This window comes from Vidua chalybeata, chromosome Z (assembly GCF_026979565.1).
Source record: "Vidua chalybeata isolate OUT-0048 chromosome Z, bVidCha1 merged haplotype, whole genome shotgun sequence".
Taxonomy (NCBI): domain Eukaryota; kingdom Metazoa; phylum Chordata; class Aves; order Passeriformes; family Viduidae; genus Vidua; species Vidua chalybeata.
The window spans coordinates 57,316,839-57,327,954 of record NC_071570.1 but is presented as its reverse complement, the minus strand read 5'-3'; the positions used below and the strand labels follow the sequence as shown (position 1 = coordinate 57,327,954).

At 48.9% G+C, this 11,116-nt stretch overlaps 2 protein-coding genes across 3 annotated transcripts; both read right to left on the bottom strand.

Annotated features, from left to right (window-relative positions):
• Positions 1-2,770: 2,770 nt before the first annotated feature.
• On the bottom strand, positions 2,771-10,569 carry LOC128782466 (uncharacterized). 2 transcript variants are annotated; one of them, XM_053932829.1, is made up of 2 exons: positions 10,305-10,569; positions 2,771-4,392 (listed from the first exon to the last, which is right to left on the bottom strand). In XM_053932829.1, the coding sequence occupies exon 2, from the start codon at positions 4,373-4,375 to the stop codon at positions 3,101-3,103; it is 1,275 nt and encodes a 424-aa protein (XP_053788804.1). In that variant the 5' UTR covers positions 4,376-4,392; positions 10,305-10,569; the 3' UTR covers positions 2,771-3,100. The 2 variants fall into 2 exon arrangements, with proteins under 2 accessions (XP_053788804.1, XP_053788805.1); XM_053932830.1 differs by having other exon boundaries at positions 2,771-4,376.
• On the bottom strand, positions 7,348-8,475 carry LOC128782467 (endogenous retrovirus group K member 6 Pro protein-like). Its single transcript, XM_053932832.1, has 2 exons — positions 8,431-8,475; positions 7,348-7,645 (listed from the first exon to the last, which is right to left on the bottom strand). Exons 1-2 carry the CDS (start codon positions 8,452-8,454, stop codon positions 7,349-7,351), a joined length of 321 nt encoding a protein of 106 aa, XP_053788807.1. The 5' UTR covers positions 8,455-8,475; the 3' UTR covers position 7,348.
• Positions 10,570-11,116: the final 547 nt, after the last annotated feature.

The window sequence follows — 11,116 nt, the reverse complement described above, 5'->3', positions numbered from 1 at the left end:
GAATTAATAATTTATAGAATGACTTTTTAGTTTGGTCTAGAATATAAATGAACATGTCCATGTCATACTGGCACTGATTTTTCTCATTTGCAATAAAATGATATCTAGTGCCTTTGAATTCAGAAGCCTCTCTTTCCTGTTTAACCTATTATCTAGAGTAATATAATCTGTAGAGCACTTGGTAAGTCACTTTTCAACTATCAATCATCCCTAAATAGTGCTCTCTCATTTTAAATCAAAAGAATAGAACAGATTTCCCCTTTTCTCCATCTCAGAGACAGCAGTAGTCAATAAAGCCATCTATTTCAAATACAAGATTTATAGCTGACAGAATTTTTATACTATATACTCTGTATTTCTAAACACAATATTCATATTGGTAGAAAACATGCAGAAAATGCCTGTAGCAGCATTTAATGGGATTTTAAAAGAATCCTGAGTCTTATGCAGGTACCTGCTAATTGACCTGCAGAGGAAGCATTTCATTGTGTGCAGCCAGGTAGTCTTGTTTAGATAAATCAATAGAGAAAAGAGAATTTGGGAGTTTTTAAGCAGAGGTTAGGGTTAATCTGTAAATGTGTTTTATCCCTTGAAGGATTTGTATTAATCCAGTTTTGTCTCTGATACCACTGATTCAAAGCTTACATTACAACTGAAAATCTTCTCTCTGGTGCTATTTTATAAATACTCAACTACCTAAATGTGTGCCGCACAACAGGAGAGCAAGGAGAATCTCCTGGTAAATCTTTAAGTAAAACCCACATAGTTTTTAATAAGCAAACAGTTAGACTTACGGGAGAACACAGGCCCCCTGACAAAAAAAATCCTGATTTCATTTCTGTCCTGTGTTGGATTTTTTTGCAGTTTGTTTTTTTCCTTACTGAAATCTTGCCTAATATTCTTCTATAGCAAAAAAAAAAAAAAAAAAAAAAAAAAGCAGAGTTGTTCTAATATAGGGATCTAACCTAATAGTCTTTGACATAATTCAGGAACATCTCAAAATCCAGGGGAATGAAACAAAAATCTGGCTGATATCTAGGATACAGAATTTTATGGGGTAGAATAGAATTACTGTTTCAAGATGAACCCCAGTAGAAAGATCATAAATTTTAATATGAAATGGTGGCTGCTACAGCTAGAAATCTCTACTTAAGACCAGGCAGGAGACAATTAACTATTGCATCTTTGCTAATGAGGTCCTGAAAAGCACCTTACTTCCTCCTAGACAGTACCTCACTGCCTTGCTCTCTGAGGGTCCCTCCTCAGAGCACAGCACCCTGACCTGCCAGTCCAGGTGCCACAGAAATGGCCTGGGGCACTCCTATCCTGCGGTAACAGCCACACCACAAAGGCAGATGGCCCCACAAGCACTGCTCTGGCTGGGACCATGCACAAACTACAGCTTCTGAAGTCACAGGTTCCTCTGCAAAACATGGGATGGTACTGGGGGCATTCAGAGCAGAAAGACTTGAAACCTCTCAGCAGCAATAACCCACTGTGGACAAAAGAGCAGCTTTTGTCATCAGCAATATACCCATGTTTTATTCAATCTGTTCTAAGGCAGTAAAAGATGGTACTCTGCTCCATTTCATAAATTCATCCATTTTATATAACACAAAAAGCCCTTTGTATGTTTTTGGATATATCCCTTATTCAAGGCACTGTAATAAAACAAGACTTCTGTTGCAAGAAAAATAAAGTACCACCGCTCCTTCACTGTCCTGTCACCTCAGTTTCACATTATTTCAGTCAGTCTTGTCTCCTGCCCATAAGCTGACATTAATGTCTTTCCTTATCATGACATTTATGGTTTCCATTATTTTCTGCAGCACTCTATTGATTTTGAGATCTATAGGTCTTACATGAATTGTCCTTCAGAGCTCTGTCATTACTCCTGCTTGTACAATAGGTACATGCCCAAGGATTCAGGATCAAATACAGACAGCCCAGGCATGTGAGGGCTAAAGTAGTGGAGGTACTCCTTTTCCCTCAGGTGAAATTCAGCTTCCTTAAAATTGTAAGTATGCTTACATTTTAATGAATAACAAATATACTGATCATCATTATATTGATATTTTTTTCTCTCACTCCTAAATTCCTCAGGCCTTAAAATGGCCTCACAAACTAATTTTAAAAAATTTTAAAAAAATTTTAAAAAAAATTTAAAAACATGAACTTTATAGCCTCCATAACAGAGTAACCAGAGCAAGAATAAACAGCACAAAAATGTGATGGTCACAACCAAAATAAGCCTATGCCAACCCAAGACAAGACAGATTTCATTGCTGTCCAGATGGACAAACAGAACATTGTTAATGCCAGTTCTGAAGATGGAATTGTGTTTGCTCCTCTCCAGCATCTCCTTTCTAGTATGGTGTTCCTGTCTTATGCCTGAATTTGGGATCCCTTTGTTGGTGAAGGTGAGTACAACAATAAAGCTCAACACAGAGAATTTCAGTTTAGGCTTCACTGATACCACTGACACTGATTCCACATATGCACAAAAGAAGCCAGTTACCAGAGAACACTCTTCTGAAATATTTCAGTTAGACCAAAAGCTCAGAAAATCATAAAAGCATTATTTCTTTCCTTGGTATTGATGGCTAAATTAAAAGCTTACATATCCAGGCCTGTGTAAAATTAGGTCCTCCGGGGGTTCCCTGGGTTCCCAGCCAGTCCGGGGAGTGATCCTCGGCTGACCGGTCCGCAGGGAGGGGTAGATGTAACCCGGAAAGCTCCACCAAATAAAGACGAGACGTCTCCCGAGCAGCAGGATCCGAGAAGTTTATTGCCAGGAGCAGCAACCTCCCGAAGGAAGAGCTGACTTCGGGAGCACAGCACTCGGGCGGGACCGAGAATATAAGGGCAGAGGGATAGGAGTGGCTAGGGCACAAACCAACCAATGGGTAAAGGGTAGAGGGGAGGAGACGGGATGGGGTGACATGTAATGAACCAATCGGGATACAGGAGAGGAGTGGCATTCTAACAGGGTCCAATGGGATTAACAGAAGAGAAGAACTTTCTAGAACCGGGGAGTGTGTTAAGCTTTGACAGACAGCCTCAACTGGGGAGGGAAACAGCATGTGATTGACAACTTTTGCTATATTGAAGTTGCCTCCCAAGGGAGGGCGGGGACCCCTCCCACAACTCCCCCTTTTTGGTTTATTAAAAAAACATTTCCCATTGTCCTAGTTAACAATTTCTTAAAGATGGTTAACGCAACAGAAATTAAGAAAATTATGATTAAAACCCAAACTAAACCTTTAACAATTGGAATGGCCCACCCAGGAACACCCCATTGAGAAAAGATCTTGTTCACAGCGTCCACAGCCCCAGTTTCAGTCTTTAAGTCCTTCACTAACGCCTGGATCCGCTGGATGCTGGCTTGGATGGATGTGCTCTTCGATGACAAATTGAAGCAGCACATCCCCTCAAAGTCCTCGCAACTGTGGCCATGGGCGAGCAGCAGAAAGTCGATGGCCGCTCTATTTTGTAAGGTGGCATGCCTGGTGGTCTCTTCTTCCGCCAAGAGATCTGATAAGGCGGCAGAAGTAGCGTTGGCCTGCTTACTCATCCAACACCCCAGGTGAGAAATCTCACCGAGGGCCTTTGCTGCCGCATACCACGGTAAAAAGATGGATGCAGCGACCCTCTTTCCTTTGCCCCAATCATAAATTTCCGAGTCGCAATTTGGGCCGAATTCTCCATAAGATCTTTTTTGGCGTGCCGATTGACTTCCCCTTTTCCAATCCATAATTTGTGTTTTGTTGGGGGTTAGGGTAGTAAGCCTGCCAAGGCTACAGGGACCCCCTTTGATCTTAGAGGGGATCCCAGCCCACACCCTGTCCCCACAGATCAAAAACACACCCCGAGGGAGCTCCTTAGGGTATGGGTAGGACTTGATCAGAATCAGGCTAGTATAGTTGCACCACTCATTAATATATCTTTTATCAGTTGGTGTAACCTCTTTGATGTTATACTCTATTTTTCCTTGAGGGGCCTTAGTGTAGAATCTAATGCATAAATGAGCCCTCGTGGACCCCAGTAGGTCCAATTCCTGGGGTTCCTGTGGTGCCTGCAGTAGTGTCCTTATCCAACTCCCCAAGGAGTCCGCCGGGTTGGGTTTCATCACTGTGAATGGAAAATCATTTTCCGACAGGGGGACTCCCACCAGGCATGTAGACAACGGGTTGCCTACACCTCCCATGGCCATGCAGAGTTGTTCCTGCCCGATGGACTTTGCCAGCGTGACCCAGACGTTCTCTTTGGGCTGTGGTACGATCCAGCTTCCTGCCAGGTGAAACCACACGATGATGAAAAGTGCTGCTGCAGGAAGCTGGTCACTGCAGGGTGTTCTGGCTGCTGCAACTGCCATTCTGGGTGGACCAAAGTCTAATAAATAGACACGTAATGGAAATAAGAATAGTGACCCCTTTGAATCCCCATCCTCCCCCGTGTAAATCGAAATAGTAACAAAACAGGAAAACAAAATCAGGTCAGGTATGAGGGAAGAAGGGGTGAGGAAAGTGGTAGGACGGAAAAGGGTGAGGGATGGTAGGGGATGGGGTCAGAGGGTAAACAGTCCAAGTGGGCGGGAAATGCAGGTTCGTTATTAAAGTCCTGACGGCGATACTGGCTGGTCTAGTCTTCTTCCTTTTCCTTCGACTCCACGCGACGGCGGTTTCTGATGGAGCTGGCGTCTCGGGGGAGTGTTCCGGGGGTTGGCTTTCTGTAGAGATGTCTTCCCGGTATGGTTTGATGAATTTTCCGGGGATCCACCTGGGGCCTTGTTCTGTTGAAACACATCCATACCCTCTCCCCCACGTTATTAGAGGGTATGGACCTTTGATAACTTTAGACTCAGGGTCTTTTATGAGCACAGGAGGCCTCTCCTTCAACTGCGCCCTGGTGTTATTATGGAAATGGCGCAGGATCGGGGGATTTGGCTCACGGTCTGAACAGTTCATGAAATTGAGAACGTACAGGGCCTTGCACAACCTCTCTACAGGGCTCGTGGTGATGGCCGAATCGTTTTGTTGTTCTAATAATTTTTTAATTTCCTGGTGTTTCCGTTCCACGATTGACTGCCCTGTAGGGTTGTGTGGAATTCCAGTAACATGGTCAATGCCCCATAGTTGCACAAATTCCATGAACTGTTTGGACACAAACCCTGGTCCGTTATCAGTCTTTATAGTTTTTGGGACACCCAGAGTGGAGAAAGCCATATATAGGTGTTTTATAATGTCTTTGGTTTTTTCCCCCGTATGTGTGGAGGCGAACACTGCCCCCGAGAATGTGTCCACCGACACGTGGAGATATTTGAGCCGCCCAAAGGAAGGAAAATGAGTAATGTCTGTCTGCCAGATGTCCAATGCTCCCAGTCCCCGGGGGTTAACCCCCGTCGCTACTGATGGTAATGCGTGGGACTGGCAGTTGGGGCAGGTGGCTAAGATGGCTCGCGCCTGCTCCTTAGAGATCTTAAATTGGCGGCATAGAGCTGGAGCATTCTGATGGTAAAAGGCGTGGCTCATCTTAGCCTGCATATGAACATCTGGCAGGGTGGGTGCCAAAGCTGCTGAGTTTGCAGTGTTCACTAACATAGCCAGAGTGTCCGCTCTCCGGTTGCCCTCGGTGATGTCTCCTGGCAGGTCTGTGTGTGACCTAACATGCAAAATATGATAAGGTTGCTCTCTGTGGGAGATCAGCCAAATTAGTTCTGAGAGCAAGCTATAGAGCGTTTTGTTTTGAATTTCTTTGAGCAGGGCATGTTCGGCCCGCTCTGCTATCCCGGCTACATATGCCGAATCAGTGACCAAATTGAAAGGTTGTTGGAATTTTCTGAAGGCTCTCACAACCGCTGCAAGTTCAGCGATTTGGGGGGATCCCTGAACTATTTGGACGTCAGATTCCCACTTCTGACTGTCTGGGTCCTTCCAAGTGATCACTGATTTGTGGGATCTTCCTGACCCATCAGTGAACACTGTGAGAGCATTTTTTAATGGTATTTTGCTTTTAAAAATTTTTGGGGCCAGATATAAAGTGTCTTTAAATAATTTGTGCTTGGGATAGTGTATCCGAATTTGACCAGGATAGCTGTCTACTGAAATCTGCAAATTTTCATTTGTTTGTAAGAGGAAATCCAATTGGTCCAAATTTAATGGTAAATAAATGCATGCTGGGTCACACCCTGCGAGGGTCCGGAGGCGCTGGCGGGCCTTAATGATTAGTTTAGCCATGATTTCAGGATATGTGGTTACTGTTTTGGCGGGTTGGTGGGGGAGGAACAGCCACTCGATGATAAGGAGTGGGTCTCTCTGGCTGTCGTCCCACTGGAATAGCAGGGCATGTAAGTTGGGAGACTTACCCAGGATGGCACACTGGATTGGGAGGGACTGCGCGACCCGATGCGCCTGGCGGGACTTGATAGCAGCTGCGACTCTCTCCAAGGCCTCACGGGCATCCGGTGTGAGATGTCGTGGGGATGCCAGGTCACTGTCGCCTTTCAGCAGGTGGAAAAGTGGCGACAGCTCCTCTGTGGTGAGTCCCAGGAGAGGTCGGATCCAGGTGATGGTACCGCAAAGCTGCTGCAGATCCCGCAGGGTCCGTGGGTCGTCCTTGATGACAAGAGACTGGGGCGCGACGGTCCTTCCCGTAATCAGGAAGCCCAGGTATTTCCAGGGGGACGACAGCTGGATCTTGTCTTCCGCAATTTGAAAGCCCGCAGCTTTGATGGCTTTAACTGTCCTGTCTAAGGCTGCTTGTAGATATGCTGAGTTAGCAGCACAAATCAAAATATCATCCATATAGTGAAGGATGATGGCCTCTGGGAAAAGGCGACGAACTGGGGAAAGGACCTGTGCCACAAAGGTTTGGCAGAGCACCGGAGAATTCTTCATTCCCTGGGGCAGAGTGGTCCATTGATACCGTTTGTACGGCTCACCTCAGTTGATAGAGGGAACCGAAAACGCGAACCTGGGAGCATCTCCGGGGTATAACGGGATGTTGAAGAAACAATCCTTGATATCAAGGATTGCGAGCTGCCAATCCCGGGGCAGCATAGAGGGAGAGGGAAGGCCCGGTTGCAAAGGTCCCATATCTTCAATAACATCATTAACCCTGCGTAGGTCTTGGAGCAGGCGCCACCTGTCTTTGCCGGGTTTTTTAATAACAAAGACAGGTGTGTTCCAAGGGCTGGTGGAGGGTATTAAATGCCCCAGGCGCACCTGCTCCTCTACTAGTTCGTTGAGCGCATTAAGTTTTTCGATTGGCAAGGGCCACTGGTCCACCCACGCCGGTGTATCAGTTTTCCAATTAAGCGGTGGGGAGGTGCGCTCCGCAGTGGCCCAGACTAAAAATCCCACGCAGGGCTAGGGATGTCGAGACGGGCACCCCATTGGGACAACACGTCCCTGCCTAATAATTTGATATTGGATGCAACTACAAAAGGCCGAATTGTGGCAATCTGGCCCTCCGGCCCCTCTACACACACGAGGTGCTTACTGCGTCGGGAATTGACGGCTCCTCCCACGCCGGAGATTGTGCCACAAGGGGACACTAACTCCCAGTCGCGCGGCCACTCTGCCTGAGGGACGATGGTAACGTCCGCACCGGTGTCTGCCATCAGGTCCAACGAAATGTTTTTCCCCTGAAAGATAAAAGTAGTTTTAATGATTGGTCTTTGTCTGCTAACGTTCTGAATGAAGAAAGCAGAAGGGTCTTGATCCGTAGGAAAGTCTGATATAATGTTGCAGCCAGTGTCATTGAAGTGCATATGTGAGATGTAGCCAGTGTCCTTGTAGTGCATATGTAAGATGTAGCACAGAGCTAAAGGAGACCCTCTCGGCAGAGAGAACGGAGGATGATGGCACACCACGGAGACGTTGAGCTCTGCCCCTGGCTCGAAGTAGACGACCTCCGGGATGATGGTGAGGTCGTCCGGCGTGCTGATGGAGTCCCCGATGAACAGCACTGTGATGGGGTGGTCACAGTATGGTGGCGGCAGGAATCCTACCGGGACACGGACCAAGTCCTCATCCGGAAACATAATGTGGATGGAACTCCGGAGGACTTGGCGGCGGGCACTGTTCAGTTGTTGAGTCCGTCTGAGGAGTCGGAGCCCGTCCTCCTGGCTGCGGATGTCCGGAGAAATGTGCCGTTGGGGCAGTGGTTCTCCGGGAGTGATGGCAGCGCAGGGCGTTGGGACGGGCCATTTGTTGTCGTAGCGCGGCCCCTCAGCGCGCTCCGCCTCCCGTTTCTCGGCCGATGATAACGAGGATTCCTGTAAGGTGGTCTCGGGGAGGGGTTATAATGAGGGTAGGACCTCTCTGGTGGCCAGTGTGGGCAATTGGCTTGTATATGGCCCAGCTGGCCGCAGCCGAAGCAGCGCGTGTTCATGAGGTCCACCATTGCCTCCCCCACACCCCTGCTCACCGCAAACGCCACAGTCTGCTCCATCGATGCCGCTTTTGTGCACGCCTCGACCATCTTGGCGATGGTCGGCTCCGGATCCTGGGGGAGAGCTCGCAGGATCTTCTTTGTCTCCGGGTTGGCGTTGGTCAAGGCCATCTTGCGCAGCAGTTCTTCTCGAGCCTCGACGTTCTCAATCTGCCGGTCTATAGCCTCCTTTAACCTGTCAATATACTTAATAAAAGTCTCATCAGGGCCCTGGAGGATGGATGTGAAGTTCTGGAGAGGGGTGGTTCCATCAGGCATTTTTAGTAGGGCCTCCTTCCCAGCTTCTCGGATGTCATTTAGCAAGTTGTCGGGAAGGAGGATCTGATCTTCTGGTTTACTAAATTCCCCTTCCCCTGCCAGCGCCTCCAGGCCCTCGGCGCCATCTCCCAGCACCTCCTTAAGGTCGTATTTGGTTAGAATAGGTTTTAATAGCTTTTTCCAATGTATTTCCCACAGAAGAAATTCTGTGGGGGACAGCAGAGCCTTTGCTATATATCGAATGTCATGCTGCACCAAAGTATGTCCAGTAAACGTAAGGTCCAATATGTTTTTAAAAAATGGGGAATTTCTCCCATAGTCCTTGGCTGCCTTCCTCAATTCATTCACCTCCGTATATGGCAGCTGTTCCCACCGTGGTTCCTTCCCCCTCTTGAGCCTAACCGGCGCCGCGATTGGGCCTAGATCCCTGGCGAGATCTAGGTCCCCATCCCTAATTGCCTTGGCCCTTATCCGGGCCCAGCCCTCCCCTGGCTTGGTTGTTGGCCGGGGGTCGTCACTGTCCTCATCCTCTTCCGAGGATGAGGCAGGACAGGCTAGGGCTCAAAGCCTCTCCCTTGCCGGTGGGTCCTGGTTATGAGAGACCCTGCAGGCCAAGATGGCCTGCTTCCGGCAAGGCCCACTTCCGGTTCCGGTAGCGTGGGAACCGGAAGTGGCAGGAGAGGGGGCGTGGCCTGACCCACCCACTGGGGCGTGGCCTTCTGGTAGGCCTGTCCCACCCACCAGGGGCCCGCCCAGGGGTGTGGCTAGGGAGGCAGGGTGGGAGGGTCCCGACGTCACCAAGATCGACGCATGATGGGGGGCGGGACCCGACGCGGGGGCGGCAACCGACGAAGGGGGTGGAGATGGTAAAGTGGCGGGAACCGGAGGGGTTGAGGAGGAGGAGGCACCATTTTGTGTCTCAGGGCAATCGGCCACGAGGCCGCCGCCATTTTGAGGTATTATTAAAACAGAACTGGAACTGGGAGTAAAACTGGGGTTGGGGGCATGAGGATCGAGGGAATGGATAGGGCTCGTGCTGGGGTGGCCAGTCCCAGCACAAGAGAAGGACAGAGTGGAACGGGAGGCAGCAGGGAGACGGTGGCAACCCTGTGCCTTATTTTGGCAGGATCTATCTCCCGATCCACCCTTAGGGGAAATGGGGTTAGGAGCGAGGGGGGCGGAATAAGGGGTAGGAAAACTGGGACCCGAACTTTCCCCTTTTTGTTTAACTAAATTAAAAATAATATCATAAATAGGAAAAAATCTCCCGACCCTAAAATTCCCAGAAACTTGTAAATCATAAATATAACGCCCAACTTTTCCCCAGAATGAAATAGAAAGAACATCCTCAGTAGAGGCATCTGGAAAATGATCAAAGATGAAAATAACAAAAGATTTAAGGACCCGCTTATTAAAAGAAACATTCCCCAACTGAAGGGTAGCTTTAACTTGGCAATAGAAGTCTCGTCTTGCAGGGGAGAGGCGGTTACCCATCTCCTCACTGCAGAAGAGAATCCCCACCAGAGCAAAGGAAAAGGAAAGGAAAAGATAAGAGCCTGCGTCGGCTGCTCTCCTCGAGCAGCTGCACTCACCCAACTACGACGCGGCGAAAAGAAAAGGCTGAGGCGGGGTAGTGGAGCTCTGCTGGTGTCGTGGAATCCGGGGCTTCCCTTGAAGCTGCAGGATCGGATGTCCACGACTTGTCAGCAGGTCCAGGAGATAGGAGTCTTCTTAAAACAGAAGAACAGCTACTCCTGGGATTGGCGGCGAACGGCGCTTGTAGTCCCACAGCGCAGGGTCACAGATCCTCACGCGGCAGGAGACGCTCGTCGGAAACCGGGGCAGCGATCACCGTGTTCGCGGCGCCAATTGTGTAAAATTAGGTCCTCCGGGGGTTCCCTGGGTTCCCAGCCAGTCCGGGGAGTGATCCTCGGCTGACCGGTCCGCAGGGAGGGGTAGATGTAACCCGGAAAGCTCCACCAAATAAAGACGAGACGTCTCCCGAGCAGCAGGATCCGAGAAGTTTATTGCCAGGAGCAGCAACCTCCCGAAGGAAGAGCTGACTTCGGGAGCACAGCACTCGGGCGGGACCGAGAATATAAGGGCAGAGGGATAGGAGTGGCTAGGGCACAAACCAACCAATGGGTAAAGGGTAGAGGGGAGGAGACGGGATGGGGTGACATGTAATGAACCAATCGGGATACAGGAGAGGAGTGGCATTCTAACAGGGTCCAATGGGATTAACAGAAGAGAAGAACTTTCTAGAACTGGGGAGTGTGTTAAGCTTTGACAGACAGCCTCAACTGGGGAGGGAAACAGCATGTGATTGACAACTTTTGCTATATTGAAGTTGCCTCCCAAGGGAGGGCGGGGACCCCTCCCACACAGGCCTGCTTATGATTGT

Coding starts and splice junctions, on each gene's coding strand:
- LOC128782466 (XM_053932829.1), bottom strand. CDS start 4,375: ATGGCAGTTGCAGCAGCCAGAACACCCTGCAGTGACCAGCTTCCTGCA.
- LOC128782467 (XM_053932832.1), bottom strand. CDS start 8,454: ATGGAGCAGACTGTGGCGTTTGCG. Junction 7,646..8,430: donor AGCAGACTGTGGCGTTTGCG/GTGAGCAGGGGT, acceptor TTTATCTTTCAG/GGGAAAAACATTTCGTTGGA.